The sequence below is a fragment of the Vulpes lagopus genome, chromosome 4 (assembly GCF_018345385.1).
Source record: "Vulpes lagopus strain Blue_001 chromosome 4, ASM1834538v1, whole genome shotgun sequence".
NCBI classification, from domain to species: domain Eukaryota; kingdom Metazoa; phylum Chordata; class Mammalia; order Carnivora; family Canidae; genus Vulpes; species Vulpes lagopus.
The window spans coordinates 122,698,288-122,720,901 of NC_054827.1; the positions used below are offsets into that span (position 1 = coordinate 122,698,288).

Here is a 22,614-nt window from a genome sequence, read left to right on the forward strand (position 1 = left end):
CTGAGAGCCTGGGGCCAGGCTCTGGGCCCTCTGTACCCTCCCCTGGGGGCCAGCTGGCTGGACTGAGGTAGGGGTGTGTGGCTGCTGAGGGCAGGGGACAGTGGTGAGTGAGAGTCCAGTGGTTCACAGCCAGCTGTTTCTTGTATGTAGAATTTGGCTTCTTGTAGCTGTCTTCCATCTGCTTTGCACTTCGAGGGGTGGGTGATGAGGTGGCCTCACTGCTACTTCGGTTGGGGCTTCGGGACTACTAGATCTCAGGTAGGCACTTAACCTGCCATCCTTCAACCAGAATGCCACTTTTAGTACCATTTCCAGGAGAGAGCTCACACAGTGGTCTTTAAAGCAGGGGGGTTTTCATCAGGCGGAGGTGACAGAAATATTCTGCACACAGTACTCAGCATATAACAGATAACCCGCCCAGTGGTTCTGCATGTAGTCACTTCTTTCTCTTTACCAAAAACACAGACACAGAGTTCTGAAGAGTCCTTGGAAATGGATTGTTCACCTGTAAAGTGGAAATCAACCTTGAGGGTCAGCTCTGACCCAGCAGTGGCCCAGGCCTTCTGAAGCCTGCTGTGCTGAACCCCACTGTCTATTGGTACAGACGGAGGACACAGGGCCCTGACCATGGTCACATTCATCACTGAGAAGCTGCAGAACCAAAGCCTGGATGACCTTGTCTGCAAGAGCTACGATGCCAGCCAGGTAAGCTGGCTGCAGCGGCAATGGGCAGGACCCTGGCCTCCTCCAAGGGTCAGGGGAGATGGCCAAAGCTGGATGGAGGATGTGTGGCCGAGGCCTGGGGGGATCTGGCAGCAGGAGGGCGGAGGGGGCTGTGTCCCAGGGCCATGCTGTGCATACACAGCCCCCACATCTCCTTAGCATTCTGATGGGTTTCCAGCATTGTTGAAACAACCCAACTTTTAGTGAGCATCTAGCCTACTCCTAGAAGTATGCAAATCCTAAGTGCATAGCATGCACATTTTCATACCTGTTAAATGTCTTTCTGGGCAAGCAGCACTCAAACCCACCCTGATGCCCCTCATGTAGGTGCCACCCCTCCTGAGAGAGCCTCTGCCTTGAGTTGTCACCACAGGTTAGTCACCTGGGTTTGAACTTCGTGTAGGTGGAACCGTTTTTCTAGGGTCATGTTAATGTGAATCTCAGGACACCAGCCCTGTGCTGGTTCAGTCATAGGTCCGGACAGAGGAGGCTGAGCGTATAGCCCTTGCATGATGGTTGGAGGTCTCCTGAGTGGTCCCACTGACATAAGGTACCCAGAATGGTCTGGCTGTAGCCCCTTGGCGTGCCAAAGCAAGCAAGGTGGTGGGGAGCTGTGGATCCCAAACCTCTGTTCTGGGCTTGTGGCCTGTAGTCACAGCAGGTGGTTTTGAGGCTCTGAGGCTCAGCATTAGACACAGGAGCACCAGGGACAGGAGCTGGGCCTGTGTCTACAGCCCAGGGTGGTTGGGGGAGCTCAGGGGCCTTTGTAGAGTGCTGCTTGCTGGCCTTGGGCTCGGAGCCCTGATGGGATCCTAGCAGCACACCATGTACCTGCTCCTGTCTTCACTTGTGCTTGTATGCAGCAACTGTTTTGTGGAGACTCTAACCAAGACCAAGAATGTGGTGCAGCACACGTGTCATCAGATGGCCATGCTCCTTTAGGATGTTTGGCAAAGTGTAGGCAGCCAGGTGCCATGTGGCTTTCCTGAGGAGATGGGCTAAGGATCGTGCCTGCAGGGCCCCCTCTGGTGGTGCAGACATGGCTCCACGTGCTCTGCTTCCTCGAGGCTGGTCCTAACACAACAGAGAAGGGCCCTTGTGAGACCCTGCTTGGGAGGTGCAGCTACACAGTCAGCCTGCTCCCCCTCCTGCCTTTGCTGCCCAGGGACACTCTGAGCTCCGTTCTGTTGCCGTTGGTGGTGATCTGTTTGTTTTGGCTAGACACGTGCTTTTTAAAAGATGGCCTGTTAACGTGGTAGGTTTCTCTTCCTGAAATGGGAGAGCTGACCTTTCCTCTCCCCATATCTACGTCTTCTGAATTTTAAGAGCCATTTTGCTTTTGGAAGCAGAGTTCTGGTGCATGGCAGAGTGACCTACAGCCCAGGGCAGGCTACCACCAGGGTTGGGATGGTGGGGTGTGGATGAAGTCCAGTTGGTCTTTTTTCTTTTGTTGTCCATGCTTTTGGTGTCATGTCTAAGAGTCCTTGGCTGAACAAGGTCATGAAGGTTTACTTTTATGTTTTCTTTGAGAGTTTTATATTAGCTCTCACATTTAGGTCTTTGATCCCTATTGAGCTACTTTTGTGTGTGGTGTGAGGTAGGGGTCCAGCTTCATTCTTTTTTATGTGGATTCCAGTTGTCTCAGTGCCATCTGATGAGAAGACTCTTTTTTTCCCCTTGAATGGTCTTTGGCACCCTTGTCAAAAGTTTACATTTTCAAAAACAAAGTCTTTGAAACCTGGTGTATATTTTACACTTAACAGCAGATCTCCATTTGGATACCAGTCTTCCTTCCTTCCAGATTTTATTTATTTATGAGAGAGAGAGAGAGAGAGAGAATATGCAAGTAGAGGGGCAGAGGGAGAGACAGATGCCCCACTGAGCAGCGAATTCTTGGGATGATGACCGGTGCCAAAGGCAGAGGCTCAAGCTACGAAGCCACCCAGGTGCTCCTGGACACCAGTTTTTCATTATAGAAATATTTGATCTGTATTTAGATTTCATGAAATATATACTTGAAAAAGTAGATTTCACATCCTGCCATTGTTCTAAGCACACTGAAAAGTTTTCAAAAAATTGGATTATTAGTTTTAAAGCTAAAATTTAAGATAGCTTTAAATGTAAATAAATGTAAATAAAGTTGGGAATCACTAAACATTTTCTGCCTTTGTCTCTCTAGCCATGTGCCATCCTGGTCACTCACATGTCCTTCCCTGGGCACTGCCACATGCCAAGTGTCAAGTGAGGAGGTTGTTGGGTCAGGAGGAAGTGCTGGGAGTGGGAGGCCCAGGGGGGCTTTTCATCCAGTTCTGAGGTCTCTGCCCTGTTAGTGTCCACTGTGTGGCCATGCTGCACTCAGCGCCTTCTCGTGGATGTTCTAGGCCACCCCATGTCCTCTCTGTCCTCACCCATTCAGTGTGGCTGACTCTTTATTCTCTGTTCCTTTCTCTGGCCTCAAGTGAATTCCCGCTTCCCATCAAGGCCCCTGGTATCTTACAAAGTCTTCTGATTACCAGGGTGAGGTCAGCTCTTCCTATTTTGCCTCTGTGATGCTTGGGGGACATAGGCTAGTCTAACTGACCACAAAGGCATAGAAGCACATGGGTTTGTGTCTCCTGCCCAAACAGGCCGTTGAGTGCCTTGAGAACCAGGGCAGAGCTTCTGGTGTTTTCCATAGCTAGTGCACTGGGTCATGTCAGCAAATGCTGGTTGTCAGTGAGTGTGGATGGGGGACCTGGGGTAGCTCTGTTCAGGAGCTACTCCGTGCTGATAGGAAGGCTCCTTTGTCGCTGTCCAAGCATATAGCTACTTAAGGCATGTGGTTACTGAGCCCTGAGATTGGTTGGGGTGACGAGAGCTGAATTTGTATTTTATATAGTTGAAGTTTAAATTTCAGGAGCAGCCTGTGGCTCTGGCTGTCCCATGGGGCAGCGCAGATGGAGAGCATCATGGGTGTTCAGTGGCCGTAAGCTGTGCCCTCATGTAGCCCCTCTGTAGCCACACCTGGTTTCCTCCAAACAAGCTCTTTCATCTCTATGATTTGTCATTTCCAAAATGATCTGTGTGGAGTATGTGACGGTTTTTTCACTCAGCACGATGCCCTAGAGATGCATCCAGGTGGTTTTGTGGTTCAGTGGTTCACTCCTTTTGGTTGCTGAGGAACACACGTGTAAGGGTGTACCAGTTACCCATTGAAGGATTGTTGCAATTCCGATAAAAATCCCACTACAATATTTGTGGAACTTGGCAGGCTGACCCTAGAGTTCTCAAATGAGCTGTAGGTTCCCAGATTCATTCGTTTACGACTTGAGGCCATGGCGCCACCATGCATGAGTGGACATGCATGCTGTCTCTGAGGGGCTTGTGCTCTCGTGGGAGGATAGACACAGTGGCCCTGGGACCATGGCCAGGGTCTGGTGGAGCTGTAGGGGAGGCAGAGAGGTTGGGAGGTGTGGTGCAGACTGTGCACTGCAGAGGTGGGAGGGGTCTGTCTGTTGGACAGGTGGACGCTTGGGGCCTCGGGAAGAGGACGAGCAGCCATCAGGTGGACAGCCCCAGATGTCAGGTGGTAGCGTGCTGTCTCAGTAAGCAGGGAGCCAAGGGGCCCCCTAGTCTGTGCTGGTGGACAATAGAATAAGAAGGTGGTGTGAGGGTGTTGAGAGTTGTCTTAGGGCGGCTGGGGCCGGACCCGACCCTCAGTGGGTGGAGAGCCGCATGCACCTCGGGGTGGGAGTGGGTGTGGGGGGCTGAGGGGTGGGTTGTGGGATGGAAGTGTGGTGGTGGGGGGTGGATCGTCAGGAGGTTCAGCACCATCCGCTGTGTGTCCAGCTGTACAGGTGCAGGCTTGGGTGTTGGGGAGTTTGGCTTTTAAAAACCTTTGTCAAAAATGTGCTCTTTTAGTGAGGTATTGTTTCATACAGTGAACGTGCAGCTTGGGTGATGTTCAGCTGGATGAGTTCTGCAGGTGGTGTGCACTGCTAGCCTTGTCACCATCACCTGGACAGGTTCTGACCCTTTGGTTGCCCCACATGGTGCAGCGTGTCCCAGAACATCACAGAGGCGTGGCTGCACGGCCTGTGCTCTGGCTTCTTTCCCTGATGAGAACTCTTCAGAGACTCACGATGTAAGTGGTGTGGCTTACTCTGCCGTGCAATCTGTGTCCCTGCTGAGGGACATTTGGGCCATTCCCAGGTTTTGGTGGGGGCTGCCCGCAGGCATCTGCCTGCAGCACCCAGGCCTGCAGCGTGGCCTGGCCACTGGTCACACCAGGTGCCATGTCGTCTGGGCTCTGACCTTATTCCCTGGATAACTAGGGAGGTCTACACCTTATGTTCTGCTTACTGGCCAGTTGGGAGTGACTTCAGATCTCTGCCATTGGGTCATGTGCCTTTTTCCTTATTGATCTGTAGGAAGTCATTGCTAGGTCCTGTCACGAGTCTCTTCTTGGATACATGTTTTTTTTTTTTTTTTTTTTTAAGATTTTATTTATTTATTCATGAGAGACACAGAGAGAGAGGCAGAGACACAGGCAGGAGGAGAAGCAGGCTCCATGGAGGGAGCCTGACGTGGGATCCGATCCCGGGTCTCCAGGATCATGCCCTGGGCTGAAGGCAGGCACTAAACCGCTGAGCCACTGGGGCTGCCCTTGGATACATGTTTTGCAAATATTTTCTGCTGTCCTGTGGTTTGCCTCATTGTGGGTAACTTTCAATGAACAGAAATTCTCATTTCAATGTGGATGGAAGCATCCATGTAAGTTGATGTGTTTTGTATCTCACTTAAGAAACCTTTGCTACCTTGAGTCTTGAAGATGCTCTTCTGTGTCTTTCTAGAAGCATCTGTGTTACTTTAGCTCGAAGACTATACTCTGGGGTGGAGTCTTGGGTGTGGGATGAGACTAGGCCAACAATGGGTTTTCTTTTTTCTTGCATGGATGTGTGGTGAACCCCATGCCCTTTCTGGAAATGGCTGTGCTTGCTGCACCATTCGTCAATGGGTTCCGTCACTGTCACAGAGCTTTGGAGCCATCTCACGTGTGCGTCCCACTCTCACTCCAGCCCCAGGTGGGGAGACCAAGGCTTACACAGAGGAACCAGGCTGCCCCCATCAGGGCTGCTCAGGGCAGTGGATTGCAGGCTGCAGGCTGCACTGGCTGTGCCTGAGCTCCATGCTGGATGGTGTCAGGGTGCATGTGGTGTGGCCAGGCCTGCCTGGGGACCGGCCTGTGGTCTCCACACCCCCTGGTGGCCTCATCTGGTCAGGACTCCTCAGCGTGAGGCAGACTATACAGCCCGTCCCGGGCATGGAGGCCCTCGACGCCACAGCTGTCCTCCCATAGAGAGGCCCGGGCCAGCCCTGTTCTGCGCTGCAGCACGGGTGCTGTCCATAAAACCCATGTCCTCTGGCTGTTCCCCACACCTGCTTGTGCACCTTTGCACTGAGGTGGAACCTGGGCCTCCTATGTGGGAGCCATTGGAGCCTTTCCCTGATGGATAGTGGCTCTGTTCAGGTGTCCTGCTGTGTGTGGGGATCACAGCTCTGGGAGGGTGCTTGTGCCTGCTGCTCACCTGGGGGACAGTGGCTGGCCAACCTGGTCTGGGGGTGGGCGGTGGGGTGGGGTGCTGGGAGGTCTGTGAGGGGCTGTGGGGGCACATGGGAGGTGATGTGGGGGTGCTGTGGGTGCTGGGAAGGCTGTGGGAAACACCATGGGGATACTATGGGCACTGGGAGGGATATGGGGGTGCTGTGGGGCTGCTAGGGGCCCTGGGAGGGATGTGGGGAGTGCTGGGGGCACTGGGAGGGCTGTGGTGGCGTTGGAGGTGCTGGGAGCACTGGGATGGCCATGGGGGGCATTGTGGGGGCATTGGGGGTGCCAGGAGGGCTGTGGGGGTCTTTGGGGGTGCTGGAAGGGCTGTGGTGGGAGCTGGGCCATAGTTCTTCAGGGGGATTTATAGAAACTAAGAGGGAGGTAGGATTCCCTGATGGTGTAGATGACCAGCTTGTGTGTTAACAATTTCCTGGGAGTTTTGGAGCTGCTTCTTCATTTTGTCACCTGACCAGGTCCTGGGCCTGGGGAACTACTGGTCACCTGGTCCTCCTGAGCATGGCCAGGTCTCTCTAGCTCTGTGCAGCTGCTGGGTGATGCAGCCCCAGGGCAGCCATCTGCTGGCTCCAGCCCTCCTAGGCCCCACTGCCCTGGGGAGCCTAGCCTTGGGGCTGGCGCATGTGGAGGAGGGCCTGGTGGCGTAGCTGAGTGGGGAGGCTTGTGAGGAGCCCTGGCTGCGGCGAGGGCTGCTCGGGCTGTGGGAGCACAGATGCACATGCACAACACTTGGGTTCCCTTCACTCACTGGAGTATTGTTAGGCTTTTAAGAATCTTGATTAAGAAAAAAACATATTCTGAGGTCAGTGCTTTTCTTTTTAATCTCCAAAAAAGGCAGTGTTGGGGAAGAGCGGAATTGGTTGCCGGGATGAGAATACAGCGTTATCCTTACCTCTGTGCTGTTTGTGAGCTCAGCATCTGTGTCCACTGTGTTCATGCTGGTTTTTCTTAACATTTTCAGCATTCTGGCAGGACACTGAGCAGCAGTGGCCATGTGTTCCCTTTTGAGAGCAATGGTAAGTGTTGAAAAGTCCCTGCTGGTCTTCCTGGGCTTCTGTGGCCATGGGCCAACGGAAGGTGCGGGAAGTGGAACTAGCACATGATGCTGACTTCTGCAGGAAAGTCCACCCTCACAGTGAAGGTTGCCCACAGCAGTCTTCCCCATGCTGGGCTGTGGGTCAGGGCATGACTGGGCCTCTGCCTTAGGACACGGCAGGTGCCGGGCCGCCGGGCCCCTCTGGAAAGGCGCCTGGCAGTGTGGAGGTGGAGGCTCGCCCTGGGAGGCCTGTGGGCATTGAAGGCAGAACAGGGAGGGGTTGGGCGCAGCACGCGGTGGGTGTGTAGCTCCGGTGTGGCACACTCTGGGCCATTGGTGTGGTTGGGGCTCAGGCCCTGGAGCACGGAGGACACCTCTTGCCAGTGTATGTGTCCTACACGTGTGCCTATGACTGGAAAGGCCACCCCACACGAGTGTGTAACTGAGCCTGGGTGTGCAGAGCTTGCTGTCCTACACTCTTGGTGACCTTGGCTCCATGTCACGGGTTGTGGTGAACATGTTAGTTGTGGTCTTTAGGGACAGACAGGCCTGACTTGAGTGCCAGTCCTCCCCCGCCGGCCCTGGTCACCGTGGCTGTAGGATGGCACTCACTGTGTTAGATGGCTCTCCAGACTACCAAAGTGAAGGTTTTTAATAAATTCTTTTGTGAACTTGTAGAGGTAGAAACTGTGAGCCCAGCACCGGTCCTTGGTACTGTGTCCTCAGTGGTGGTCCATCTGTACACGGGGCCAGTCCTCAGCAGGATCATCCTTTGCTTGTGCCTTTTACCACAGGGGTCCTGGCCCCATACCTTGGGTCCCACTGCCTCCATACCCACTGGAGGCTGGGGGATGCTGAAAAGACTTATGGCCAGGCTGGTGGGAGTCAAGGCTTTGCAGTCCACCCTGCCTCCACATGAGGAGTCAGAGGAGACCCATTCATACTGCTCTGCCCCCGATAGCAGTTGGGATACAGCAGAGCTTGTGATGGCGGCCCTGATGGGCACATTCAGGGTCTGGGCACCCAAGGGCTTTGTGAAGGGTCTGAGGAAGGGCTCGGGTAGGCTACTCTGTGGTGTTGGAGGCAGGTGGGCAGAGGGAGCCCCTTGTGCTGTGCTTGTACAGTGTGTTCTCACATGTGGATGCCGAGTGCTGACCCCTGGACACTCAGTGTCTCCTGTGACCCTCCCGGTGGCTGTGTGGAGTGGGGGAGTGGAAGCTGGAAAGGGGTCCCTGTTTGATGTGTGCTGGGGGCCGTGCCTCATGTTTCAGGAGGACAGGAGGTGAGGGACACCATAGCTGCTGCTCTGCCCAAGTGCTTACCATGGCACTGGCTTCCTGGAAGAAGTGGCTTGGTGGGGGGCTTGCATACCTATAAGATTACTTGGCCGCAGATAGAGAAGTAGGGGATGTGGGGCCAGTCTTTTCACGAAACTGAATGGGGAACAGCATGCTTTGGTCATTTTCAGGGAATGGCTAGCTGCCTGACCAGGGAATGTCGGTGGGGCCTGTGCTGACCAGATCCCCCAGCTCTTGCAAGGCATGAGGCTTTGCGTCAGGCAGTGTCCCCAGCTGGGCAGGTGTCTCAGGGCACAGCAAAGACCATGCCTTGTCTCCTGTTCACTTGTCTCTTCTCTTTTGTGTCTTCTCAGAAGACAGGTGCCCCTGGAAGGTCTTAAGTGGCGGATGGCCCATTGGAAATCAGATGGCCACAGGGACGTGGAGCCCCAACACAGTCCTGGGTGCGGTGAGCACCACAGACCTGAGGGAGAGCTCAGGGCCCCCCTCGGCACCACCTACCAAGCGACACTGCCGCTCCCTGTCGGAGCTGGCGCACTGCCACTCCCTGTGGCGCCCCAGCTGCTCCAGGGTCTGGACGCCGGTGTCCAAGAGGTGGTGCCACAGCGGTGGGAGTGCCACGCTGCAGGAAAGCCTGGGTGCTAGCCTGCCCAGGGGTGCTGCACCGCTCGACCGCACCCTCCTGGTGGCTGGGCCCACCTTGTCCCCGGCACCCCAGCCATCTTCGGCCAGCGGCGGCTGCGTGGACAGCTATGAGGGCAGCTCGGGCCTGCCTTGGCGGCCCCGCGTCCCATCCTGGAGGCACCGCCTGTCGCTGTCCCAGGAGCACCTGGCAGAAGTAGGCACGGCACTGCCCTCTACCAGCAGCAGCCCCTCGTCTACCCCCGAGCTGGGCCGGCGACTGGGCCTGCTCCGGTGCTGCTCACAGCCGTGCGTGCTCGTCGGGAGGAAGTGGCAGCGCAAGCGCAGGCGTGAGGAGGGCACTCGCTGGCCGCGCCCATCCTTGGACTTTCTCAAAATGACACGGGTGAGGCTTGTCTTGTGTCCGGTGTCCTCGGCTTGCTGGCACTGCGCACACCCCGGGGCGGTTCTGTGGTGAGACTGGCCTGCCAGCGGTCTCGGTGCCTCTGCACCCTGTAGGGTATGAACTGCTTGGGCTGCGCTCTGGGCCTGGGTGGGCTTGAGGTTGCAGCGTCCCCAGCGCCAGCTCCCATGGCCCGTAACCTGCCTGCCTTGGTGAGGTGTGAGCTGTCCTCAGCCCTGCTTGTGCATGTGGGTGCGTGTGGGTGCATGTGGGTGCTCATGTGCAGGTGGACATGTCAGGATCCCAGCCCCCAGGTTCCCATGGTCCTCATGTCCCCTGTGCTCCCTGGGGTGTGGGACGGCTATGACCACCTGTCTGTATGGAAGGCTGTGGAGCAAAGTCGGTGAGCCAGGGTACAGGACAGGGCAAATCTGAATGGGCTTCAGTGGTCAGGTGGGCTGGCCCACTAGAAGCAGAAGGACAGGGTGCAGAGTCAGCAGGGTGCTGATATTGGCAGCCCAAAAGAAACAAAGCCCAGTAGATGAGAAGCCTGCATGTCTGTCTGTCTTTTTTTTTTTTTTTTAAAGAGTGTGAGTGGTATGGGGTGGACTGGGGAGGGCCAGAGGCAGGGGAGAGAGGGAATCCCAAGCCAACTCCCTGCTGAGCCAGAGTCCCATGTGGGGCTCCATCTCATGACCCTGAGATCATGACTTGAGCTGAAAGCAACATTGGATGCTCAACAAGCTGAGCCACCTGGGTGGTGCCCCCCTTCCCGCTTGTCTTTCTAGAACATTTTCCCTCATTGTTGGTATGTTGCTGTGACCCCCTCCCTGACCCCCGGATCCTTGAGCTCCCCCTGCCCTGCCCCAGGCTTCTGACTGCCTGACTCCTTGGCCTCAGTGGCCTGTTGCCTTGGTTAGCCTGGCACCCGCCAGGATTGCTGCATAACAAACAGCCCACATTTACCAGCTGTAAGTGATGCCCATTTGTTACGACATGGCTTCCACAGGTCAGGTGTCCGGGAGCAGCTCAGCTGGGTGGCTCTGCTCAGGGTGCCCTGCACGCTTGTGCTCTGCAGGGCTGTGTCACCTGCAGGCTCAATAGACCGGATGAGCCATTTACTTCCAAGCTATCACATGTGAGATTTGCTGGGGGCTTACCGGGAAGCCATCTGGGCCTGGGGTGTATGTGGAGGTGAACAAACCTGCATGCTCAGTGTCTCTGGGGGAATCTGCTAAGGCTTTCCAAAGTTTCACATTTCTGGGAAGTGGCATTGCATTTAAGGTGTCAGTTTGGGGCACAAATTTGCTTACTATATCTCTTAGAACTTTTAAAGTCTCTGAGCTGGTGTGTCCCTCACTGTCTCTTATTCCTGATGTTGTGAATGATGAACTGTATGCAGATAGAGGCATAGAGAGCAGTCATGATAGCTGGCTGACACTTCTGATTGTGACCTGGGGGATGGAGGCCAGCTTCCAGCCCCGTCCTTCACCAGCTCCTGGCTGCCTCTGGAGACAGAAGGCATTTCATGTGCAGCTGTGGTCAGTGGTCACCATTAGGGCTTGTTTCTACTCACACCCCTCCTTGTGCACTGTGTATGGCTCTTGCACCCCAAGATCCCGGGCTCTCTACAGACACTGGCAGGTGTCTGACAGTTTGGCACCATTCTGACATGAGCTGCAGAGAATGCAGACCTGTGGGCTAAGAGTTCAGCCTCATAAGACCACCCGTTTCAGATGCCTCAGTACCCCACTGGCCAGCTACAAACTGGGGTTCTCACGACCCCCTCCTCAGTTTCTGTACTTGGCTAGAACAGCTTGCAGAATTCTAGAAAGCACCTTACTAATTACCCATTTATCGCGAAGGACACAACTCAGGATCATCCAGAGGGAAGAGATGCACAGGGCAAAGTATGGGCCAGGGGGTGCAGAGCCCCCACACCTCTCTGGGAGCACCTGTGCCCAGTGCCCAGCACCCAGATGTGCTCACCCACCTCCAGATCCCCCAACCCTCTGTGCAGAGATTTTTTTTTATTCTTTTTTTTTTATTGGAGTTCAACTTGCCAAACATATAGCATGACACCCAGTGCTCATCCCACCAAGTGTGCAGAGATTTTTATGGAAGTTCTAGTGCACGGGTGCAACTGATGAGATCACTGGCCATGGAGATGGACCGAATCTCCTTCCGTTCTCCATCCTCTGGGCGGGGGACTTAAAGTCCAACACACTAAGCCTGGTGTGATCCTTCTGTCCACTGCCCTACCCCAATACTGGCTGGGGACCTACAAGGGGTCATATTCACCTAAACTGAGGTGTGGTTGAATGGGGCTCTTTATGAATCACAGAAGATGGTCCTCACCCCATCACTCAGGAAGTTCCAAGGTTTGTAGGGATCAGAACCAGGTATGAACAAAGGCCAGCTATGCACCTCTTACTGTATCACCACAGATCTAGGAAACTTGGTTGTCTTAAACATACAAGGAGGTAGAAGCGGTAGTCTAGCTGTTAATGGTTAAGTGGCCAGGTTTTGTGACTCTTGATGTTTTGGGCGAGACCCATGAGGTTTCTCTGTGGTGCCGCGTGTTCAACTCAATGTCACCTACAAGTAGAATGGGCACTCATGGGTACTTGTGGTTAGCGTGCAAATGGAAGGAAGCAGAAGACTTAAAAATACTTTGGAAGCATGGATGTGACTGTTGAACCCTAGAGGACCAGCCATGTGCAGGCGGCTGTTGTGTGAGTGGGAGGTGGGTGCAGGCCATTGGCTCTGCAGACAGCAAGGGGTGCAGAGGCCCTGAGCATTGCCAGGTGCCACATGTGTGCCTAGACGTCCTGTGCACCCTGCCCAGGGTCGTGGTGTCCCCTCTGGGAAATGGAGACCCCAACTGTTTCCTCTCAAGGTGACTTCACTTCTACATGAGACTTCTCAGAGCAGGCACGGGCAAAGCCCTGGGACCTGCCTTCAGGTGTGTCAGGTGTCCATGTGACAGTGTGGCAGTGAGCAATGCCAGGAGATTCTCTGTGGCTCCCGCTTTCTGTGCAAGAACAGTTGGGACCACATCCATCCTGCGTGTGCACGCTCCAGCCTGGTGGTCCTGACATCAGCATACTGGTTTTGTGTCTTAACTTGAAGTGGTGCGGTGGGGAGCACAGGGTCCTTGACCTCGGGCCTGGATGTGGTGTGCTGGGTGCTGAGCAGCCCACTGCCCTGCCCTGCCCTCTACAGTGGGCATGTGATGCAGAGTGCCTAGTAGCCCCTGAATCTTGGCTCGAGGGCTGCTCTGTCTTGAGCCAAGCAGGGCCTGAGGGGTGGCTTTGGTCATCAAGGAGGGGACACTGCTGCCACCTGAATCTTCATTCTGGGTGATTATTTCTACAGGAAAACATACAGAATTTTCTATTTTTATTGGCAAAGCTAGGTCTCAAAATTGAAATTAAAATATCATTACTGAAAATGTGCTGATCAGTTATGGTTCCAGTAGGGTATGGGAACAGGTACCAGTTTTCATGAAATTGTGTGTTTTCAGAAGCTTTTATGATGTAGAGGAGATCCTCAGCTGCCTATGGTGTAATTGAAGAGTGCTCCAGCCTGTGGTTGGGACATGTAGCTCCCTGCCAGCCTGAGATGCAGCCCTAGCCCCTGGCCTGGTGTCCCAAGGAGGGTGGTTGTAGCCGGGGGTAGAGGAAGGGGTGTGCACGTGTGCTTCCAGCTGCCTGGAGCCACCTGCCTGTCCCGTGTGGCCTGGCAGGCCTGGGGAGGCCTGAGCATTGTTGGTCAGCTGTAGGTTTCTATCACTCTGTCATGTGAGCGTGCTGGTTTTTGTTGGTTTTCCTCCAGCTGAGCCCCCCCCCCCCCCCATCTCTGCTGTGTGAACGACTTCCACTCTCTTCAGGATTGCGAGGGTGCTCACCCCAAAGTGAGGGAGGAGGTCTAGGGATCAGTTGCTTGTCAGCTGGCTTCCTTATTACAACTCCCTCGCCCAACACATGCAGACACACTCAACGCTCCTGTGCATACACACCCCCCCACTCTGGCTGTCTCTGCCCCCACCTGTGGTGTGGACGTTGCAAGCCCCGCAAGCCACTGTGGCTTGGGCCAGGCCTCCCTCTCCCTCTGCTGGCTGAGGAAGGCGCCTGGGTTTGCCACATCTGCCTTGTGGGGCTTCTGGTTTCTCTGGGGCATAGCTGAAACCCTGGATGGACACGGCAACCAGATGGGTGCTGGGGTCCAGGCGCCTGCAGGCAGTTGGAGACCCCCCAGGGCTCCTGCTCAGCCCTCGCCTTTGGGATGAGTGGGACCTCATGGGCAGGGTCTGCTCTGGTTGAGCAGAGATGCTGTGAGCTGTCTAGGAACGCAGAACCATGTGGTCTGGTTTGGAGATGGCCTGATGCCTCTGCCAGTGCACATGTGGCTGGCCAGGCGCTGGACGTTCCTTGAAAGGAATGGGGGATGGCTCACAGGCACAATTCTGTTTTTCCTGCAGAATCTCATCAGCTTACCTGTAGCTGATGACCTTGGCTTGGGGTGAAGGAGGCATGTGCTCTCACTGCCCTAGGAAGTCGGGGCCTGTCTCTGGGGCTGCTGCAAATGGTACACAAGTTGGTGGACCCTCTAAAATCTAGAGCCCCTGATTTATAATTCAAAGTCTTGACCTTTGATTTTTGAAAAAAATATTTTACGTTCATCTGCTTAGATGCAGGGAACCTGAAACCAGAATGACAGTAGCAGAAGCAGGACTGTCCAGTGCTGAGGGTCACACATATCAGCATGGCCCCAGGCTGCTCCCAGTGGGCCTCAGACCCTGCTTTCCTGTCATCCCCAGCTTTGTGTGATGGCGCACCTCTATGGGAGGTGGCAGGTGGCACCCCTTTTGGGGCCAGGTGGTTGCTGCCTAGAGCAGGTTCATATAGCTCTGCATGAGCAGTTTTGTTGAGCGGCCACCACATCTCTTTAACAAGTGGCAGGAGTGGACTGGTTTTACATCTGTGACCTGTAGATGGACTCATGTCCCAGTGACAGAAGACCTCTCCACAGCAGCTCTCCTGCCACCTGTCCAGTCACTGCCCCATCACATTCCTGCTAGCTCGTGGGTGTGCTGTGGGGTGGGTGAGCGCTGTCCACATGTGGACCAGGGCAGGGGTGGAGCGAGAGCAGGTGCCGGGGGAGCCTGGTGAGGGGCTGCGTGCTTTGCCTATGTCACTACCAGCCTGCAGAGACATGCTGGGCCAAGTGGTTTGCATAAAGAAGTGACCTTCCCTGTCAAATCCACCTTGATTTGAATAAAGAGGAAGTTATTTCATGAATCCTCATTTTGTGACCAAATTATGTGATCAATTGTACCTTTAAAGATTGAATCATTAGGGCAGCCCAGGTGGCTCAGTGGTTTAGCGCCACCTTCAGCCTGGGGCGTGATCCTGGGGTGCCGGGATGGAGTCCCACATCAGGCTCCCTGCAGGCAGGCTGCTTCTCCCTCAGCCTGTGTCTCTGCCTCTCTCTCTCTCTCTCTCTCTCTCTCTCTCTCTGTGACTCCCATGATTAAATAAATAAATAAATAATCTTAAAAAAAAAGATTGAATCATTAGAATTTTACTTCTCAGTCAGTAATTACGCACAAGAGAAGTCAGTGTATTTTATAGAGCCAAATAATTTCCTTAAACATGCTTATTTCAAAGAGGAGCTCTGCTCCCCTAAGGGAAGTGTTTATTTACTATAATTCACTGTGGGACTGTTTCCAGCACATTTTCTAACCATGGAGACAGATTGTATGAGGCATGTCCTGGCTCCAGCAGGTTTGGATTTGGGTTGTGTAGCATCAGTCAGCTTGTGTTCTGAGCCCACATTTGTAGGTGCCAGTGTACTGGAGCTGGGTGAGAATGATGCCCTTTAAAGGCCCTGAACCGTGTGGTGGCACCTGTCTGAGGGCACTGTGGGTGTGGCCCAGGAGGGGAGCCCGATCCCCGGGTTGCTGAGATCACCCCTAGGCCAGGTTGAGAGGCTGCTCCAGCAGAGGTGTGGTTGCGCAGTGGGCAACACACAGGTGCTACCCAAAAGTGCAGGACCAGGGGATGGTGGGGATGGTACCAGGGGCCCTGTCTGTGCCAGGGGGGCTGCTGTCATGTGTGGTCTGGAGGTAGGCTGTGGCCAGGAGGTGGAGGGGAGGAGGCCAGTACACACTGCTGGTGTGTAGCCCTGGAGCAGAAGCCTTAATGGGTGGGGTGGCCTGCTGGGTCGTGGGCCCTGCTGGACTAGCCAAGGAGAGGTGCCACCTGAGTGGACAGGGCTCTGTTTGCAGCGATTGCCCTGGGAGCCCCCATCTTTAGCAACATGGGGAAGAACTGGCTGCGGGAGGCAGGAAGTGGCAGTGCTGGTGCAGCTGGGGAGTTGGGTCTCAGCGGGGCAGTACCCTGGGTCAGTAGGATGCTGCCTCCTGCATAACCCCCTGGAAATGCTTTAAGCTGATATCTTTTCTGTTGCAGACTTTAAAAAATTCAAAAAGCCTTTGCTCCCTTGATTATGAAGATGAAGAGGAGGATGACGCCCAAGTGAAGCTGACCCCGTATGACCCACACGGCCTCACGGGCATTGTCACATCTGGCTCCAACCCACTGAGGGTGTGCCCCAGGCCCTGCTGCCCCAGCCCGTGGGCCTCTGGGGAGCCCATGGCTGCTGAGGGGGAGGGTGGGAGCAGCGGAGACCCCAGTGACTGGGATAGTGCTGGGGAGGAGGGCGTCTTCCCTCCTAGCCGCGGTGAGCTGGACCTGGGGCAGATTGAGAACAATTGACCCCAGGCAGGTGGGTTGGGTATCCGGTCTCTTCTCAGCACATGGACAGAAGCGGGGGTGCATAACTTTAAACATTATTTTGATCTAGTCTTCCCTAAAGATGTGTTTTGGATTTTTATGGCTTTTATGCTTTTAGAGAGAGCTGCTCCATTTTGAATGAATTCTTAGAAGGGCATTCTATGAAATGGAGGCCGATGGGCTGATCCCAGTGTGGGTTTGTGGGTTTGTGTTCCTTTTGTAAAATGCCTGCCAGGCAGAGTCCAGGAGATCTGGGTGAGAGATCTGGGCGGGGGGTCTGGACAGGGGATTCAGGTGGGTGGTCTAGGAGGTCCAGGCAGAGGGTTCAGGCGAGGGGGTCCAGATGGCAGTCTGGGTGAGGTGTCTGGCCCCTCCAGTAGTCTCTGTCCTCCATGTGTGCCTGCCTCCTTCTGTCTGCCCTTTGGGGTGGTAGACAGTGGTCTCTGCACCAGGAGCTGTGGGATGGGCCTTGAGGATGGTGGTCCTGGCGGCACCAGATATGACTTCAATAAAAAACGTTTACTTTGCTGTGTTGATTCCTGGTGTAAAGCAGCTGGGCCTCAGGTGTGGGTGCAGCACAGGACAGAGCATGTTGTCTCTGGTGTTTCACTCCTGATTCTAATGACATGGGGATTTCTACCAGAGACTCCAACCCCAGGAGCTTTGGGTAAGAGGACGCAGGTTGTGGTAGCAAAAGAATACAGTAAGAACCTTTGGGGAGATCTTGATGTTTTTTTTTCCCCTGAGAACATTTCCTCACATCATAGCTGTTAATGGTGTCCAACTCCCTGGGTAGACTGTCGGTGGGAGGAGGACAGAGGCAGGAGGTGCCAGGCTTTCTCAGGCCTGCTTGCTGGCCCCTTCCCTGCAGGTTGGGGGGTCCTACAGCCTGCCCTGCCCTGCTCTGAACTCCCATCACGTGGGATAAAGCCAGTGGCACCGGGGCTGACATGGGGCTGGCTCCCGCGAATCCCACTGATTTGCGGGAGCCAGGAGTGGCCATGATGGCTTCTTGATGACTATCGGAGAACTTTTTTCCTCTTAAGCTCTAGGCTGTTGTCCGAGGGTCCCTGAGACTTGTGGAGGTGCCCATTTCCACTTTGTTAGCTTGCTGGCGAGCCTCCTGTGGGAGCAGGCGCCTAGCATCTGTGTGGAGGGGCAAAAGGTTCAGCAGGTGTGCTGTGGCCAGAGTTAGGTACAGAAAGCCACCTGTGCTTTGTTCTAGAATAGTCCCCCTGTCTAGTTAGTGGCTCTCAACTGTGGGGGAGTTTACAAAAATACTGGCATCTGGGCCCCTCTGGGGTGTTGCCTGGCAGGGGAGGGGTGTTGTTTGCAGCTGTCTGGGTTTAGCCTGAAGAGGAGAGAGAAATGGTATGGGTGGCTTAGCGTATCCCAGGGTTGGCAGACCTTTGGCTGAGTATGGGTCTGGAGTGGGACCAGAGCCAGAGGGCCACTTGCAATGCAGAGGTGCCTTTGGCGGTTTCTGAGAGGGGACTTTGGGGGTCATTCTGGTGCCTTAGAGTGTCACCAGCATCCCCAGAGCCACCACCTGGCTACACATGAGGTGGAGGGGCCCAGAGAGCCCCTGGGACCTGCAGACTGGCTCTTGGTGGGCACAGGCCTTGGGCCCTGGGACCCCTGCATTGAATTTCCAGCACAAATGCCAGATTCTCCACTAGGAGGTTGTGTTTTGGGTTGAATTTCTGGAGATAGGCTCTGTATACTTACCTGCATAAAGCCAGTGGTCCCAACTCAGAACTTTGCTTTGGGGTTGACCTGTGGATCTGATGGGGTGGGGGGTGGGTGATGCTACCAGATTGTTGGGTGTGGGCAAGGTCCCTGTGCTGACAGAGCCTGGCCATGGGGCTGTGTGGCCTATAGGTCACTGATGCCCTCTGGGATGGAGCAGCCTGGACAGCCACAGGAGCCTTGGGGGGCATCATGGAAGTGGTGTCAGGCTGCAGGAGAGTCTGCCAGGGATGTCTCCTTGGCCGCAGCTGGGTGGGGGTCCTGGCCTGGCTGTGTCTGCTGCAGGTCCCGGGCTGGGAAAGAACAGGAGAGGATCAGACACAGAGGGGCTGTACTGTAGGTATGAGGAAGCCCAGCTGCCCCCCTGACCTGGGCACTCTGGGCAGGTGGCAGGTGGGTGGGGGGAGGGCCAGGGCAGGCTGAGTCAGGTCGGCTGTGTGGTGGCAGGAGTATGGACACTGTAGGGCCGTGGCAGTCAAGGGGCTCAGAGGTCAGTCCCCTTTGAGGGCCCCTCATCCCCTGCAGCATGGAGGAACCCTGCTGTCCCTGGTGGTGACCCTCCAGGGGTCTGCCCAGTGTTCCCTCCTGCTGGATGGTGAGCAGGCTTGGGGAGGCACCCCTAGCTCAGTGCACCTGGAGCACTGGGGTTAGAGTACTTCCCACCTGTTGTTGTGAATGGAACCCTCCCTCAGCCAGGAGCAGACAGAGGGTTTGGTGGGCTTGTTCTGTGTCCCCAACCAGGACAGGAACTGCTGTCCGCATGCAGCTGGCTCTGAGCCCAGCCCTGGGCTGGAGGTAGTGAGGGACAGGGTGCTGAATGTGAACTTGGCCCCGCCTGGCCCCTGGATCCTGCCTCAGCACCTATCCAGGGGACTCCTGCTGGGGGTGGGGTGGGGGGCTGTGATGCCCCCCACAAGGAGCACTTGAGCTTGTGCCTGACTGCCTCCCCCATTCTGCACATCCTCCTTGTGCATCTCCTCACTTCTCGCTCAGTTTCCCCCCATGCCCTGCTCAGGGGGGCCAGGATAAAGAGCCCCTCCTATCTTAGCCTGGGTCTCACTTCCATTAGCTGTGGCCCTGCAGCCATATGGGATCCAGGTGGCCTCCCTGGGCCCTTACACTGGCCGTGGGACCAGGCTGAGGTCCTGCAGTCCTCTCACTGAAGCCACATGAGAAGCCAAGTGGGGGCCTCCATGGGTCTACCTCAGCAGTCATTCCTCAGCAGGCCTTCCAGGTTAAGGCAGACCCTGCCTGGGTGGAAGTGACTGGAGGGCTAGACACCATGGCCCTGGGAAGTGGGCAGAGGTCATCCTAGGCCCTCGGGGACAGTCATGTTCTTGGGCTGGGAGTCTCGAAAGGCCCCTCTTCACCTGGTGGCTTGGGCTGCAGACAGTGCCCGCCCCCCCCCCCCCCCAGGACTCTTGCTCTTCCTGGAGGCCCTGTCCCCTCCCCCACTCTAGGCCTCCCAGAGCACAGGGGGCAGAGGCTGGGAGATGGAGATGGGGCCTCTTGCTGAGGAGCTGGACAGCAGCCCCCTTCACTAGCCCTCACTGTCCAGGCTCCCTGTATCGCTGTCTAGGCCTTCATACATCACCCTCAGCCCCCCCTGGAGGATTGGCCTCACTCCTGGGCTGATCCTGCAGTACCTGTCCCCCCCCTGCTTTGGCCCACTGTGACTCCCTCAGTGTCCTTGGGAAACCAGGCTCAGGGAAGGCAGCGCCCTGGGGATGGGCCAGCCCTGAGACCCCTGCCCACAGCACCAGTCACCTCTTTGCTGGTCTGTGCACTGAACCCTCCATGGCTGTGGTCCTGGCCAAATCTGTGCCTCTATAGGTATAGGTCCCTCCACTAGGTGGCTTGGGGTGGCTCTGAGGGACCGGGGCACAGCCTGGGGCCAGCGGGGACAGTCCACCTCATGTGAGGGCCCTGCCCTCCCACCTCTTGTCCCTCGTCCTGGATTTTCTCTGGCCACCTCTGCGGAGTGCCAGTGCCCAGATCCTCCACACTGGAGCCAGGCAACACCTTGGAGCAGAGTGTCTGCAGGCATCCCACCCAGCGGGTGACCCCCTGCCTGTCTGGACTCCCTGGAGGACCCTGAACCCTTGCCGGTCCCAGTGGTTGGCTGACACCTGGCCAGAGACGCAGATGCAGACCCCTCTGTAGAAACATCAGAGAGCAGGTCTCAGGAACTCCTGTACTTGCTCTTTGGGTAGATGTTGCTGAATGATGGCTGGGCACTGCAGCAGCTTGGGCAGGTGAGCCAGGGCAGGTATTGGGAATCCTCTTCCATATGCGAACAAGAGCCGTGAGGTGGGAGGCATCTGGGGGCTTGAGTGGAGAGGGGGTGGGTGGGGGGAATAGTCAGCTCAGACACACTGGTTTGCACACTCTATGAAAAGGAACCAGAGGGACACCTGGGTGGCTCAGCGGTTGAGCATCTGCCTTTGGCTTGGTGTGTGATCCTGGAGTCCTGGGATCGAGTCCTATGTCAGGCTCCCTGAATGGAAGCTGCTTCTCCCTCTTTATCCATGAGAGGCACATAGGCAGAGGGAAAAGCAGGCTTCATGCAGGGAGCCCAACGTGGGACTCAATCCTGGGTCTCCAGGATCATACCCCGGGCTGAAGGCGGCACTAAACCCCTTGGGCCACTGGGGCTACCCAATAAATAAAATCTTAAAAAAAAAAAAAAAAGAATGAGGCCGAGGTTAGCAAACTTCCTTGAATGGGCCAGACAGTTGATATTCTGGGTTTTGAGGATGGCAGGTCTATTCTTTCCCCCCCTTCCCCCTCTGATTTCATCCCCACAGTGTCATGTGCTGATCCCCGAATTTGGGGAATGAAAGGGTTAAGGCCAAAGGGAAAAGAAGGAGAAGGATCGTTAAGAGCAGCAGCGAGTGAAGCAGACAAAAAACCAGGGGGAGGGGACCCCGTGCCTGGAACAGATGCGTGGGGAACCACTGCAGCGGGGGCTGCACTGACCAGGGCCAGGGGCCAAGTAGGTTCTCAGGAATGAGGACGGGCCATGAGCACAATGGGGTGTTAGGAGCGACTTGGAAGAGATGGACATGTTTCTGGGAAAGTATTGTCAACAACTCAGCAGAGCAGAGATGCCAGGGCTGGTCCTGGGAACCGTCCTTTGAGGAAGCTGTGGTTTCATGCCTTCCCAGGAGGAAAGCACAACGCCAGCCAACTTTGGAGGCAAGTCCTGCAAAATCCACAAGGGTGATCCCAACTAAATCCGAGCATGGGCCAAGGGGGCGGGAGCGGGGGCTGCTGTGGTGGCTGAGGTCGGGGGGGAAGCCCCTTGGGCCTGGCCCCTGAGCGCCCCCTCTCCCAGCTCCCCAGACTTCTGGATGGCATGGATGGGACTAGGGGTCGTCGGGAGCCTCAGCAGGGCCTGACCAAGTAGTAGGCCCTGAGGCCACCCTTCCCACCTGCTCCACTGCCACCTGTGTGGGGGGCCGGGTGTGTGAAGCAGCTCAGGAGGCTCCCGTGGCACCCCAGGGTCGAGGTCATGGGCAAGCAGGGACTGGCTCCTGCTGCCTTGGCCCTGCAGTCCTGACAGCTGGGGAGGAGCCCTGGTTCCCCCGCAGGGGTGCCAGTCCCTAGAGCTGAGCCCCTTACACCCTCTCCCTGCCCGCCATCTGTGCCCCCGGGGCCCCCCTGAAGCCTCCCGACCCCGGCCCAGGTGTCCACCTTGGTCAGGAAGCCTGTCCCTGTCACTCCATGGCAAGTCCCATGCTTTCTCTGCTTCTGCAGTTGTGGATGTAGCTTCTTTAAGCTTCGTTAAGTTACTTCTGTTAATTTCTGTTGTCCTAGGAAATCGTGCATTTCATCAAGAACGTCAGCCATCAGTGCCTGTCACCACGCCTCTGTGGCTCCTGCTCCCTGTCACGGCCCTGACAGCGCCGGTTCTCTCCCTCTCTGGCCAGCGTTGCTTTATTTTGTTTATTTTGAGGACCGGCTCTTGGATTTACTGATGAGTTCTTCCATTTTTCTTGTTTCCAATTCATTAATTCGCTGTTATCTGTACCCCTCCTGCTCCCGTGGATTTACTTTATTGTTCTGTTTTCCCTCCTTCGTCGAATGTTTAGTGCATTTATTATCAGTCCCTCTTGCTCGGTAATAAAAGCATTTAAGGGTGTGAATTCCCCGCCAGCTCCTCCTGAAGCGGGCTCCGCGGACGTGCAGTCTCCCTTTCTGGACGGTTGTAAATCGCCTGTCCTGGCAACTTTTATTTACTCTCTGACCTAGACGAGCACTTTTGAATTTCCAAATCATCTGGCTTCTCTTTTAGATCCTTTTATTAATGTTTAGGTTCTTGTATTGGTTTATTTATTTATTTATTTATTTTTTATTTTTTATTTTTTGTATTGGTTTAA

The 22,614-nt window shown here is 55.4% G+C and overlaps 1 protein-coding gene across 10 annotated transcripts in view; it reads left to right on the forward strand.

Annotated features, from left to right (window-relative positions):
- FAM53A (family with sequence similarity 53 member A) overlaps positions 1–22,376 on the forward strand; it is a 45,117-nt gene extending 22,741 nt beyond the window's left edge. For 6 of the 10 annotated variants that reach the window (XM_041753062.1, XM_041753057.1, XM_041753056.1 and 3 more), the window contains exons 2-7: positions 466–705; positions 4,761–4,846; positions 5,738–5,786; positions 7,287–7,341; positions 9,013–9,686; positions 16,160–17,011. In XM_041753062.1, the coding sequence (XP_041608996.1) occupies positions 628–705; positions 4,761–4,846; positions 5,738–5,786; positions 7,287–7,341; positions 9,013–9,686; positions 16,160–16,465 (1,248 nt within the window). In that variant the 5' untranslated portion in view covers positions 466–627 and the 3' untranslated portion in view covers positions 16,466–17,011. Of the gene's footprint in view, positions 1–465; positions 706–4,760; positions 4,847–5,737; positions 5,787–7,286; positions 7,342–9,012; positions 9,687–16,159; positions 17,012–22,051 lie in introns of those variants that run through there. The other 4 variants (XM_041753066.1, XM_041753063.1, XM_041753065.1 and 1 more) reach the window with 4 other exon arrangements.
- Positions 22,377–22,614: the final 238 nt, after the last annotated feature.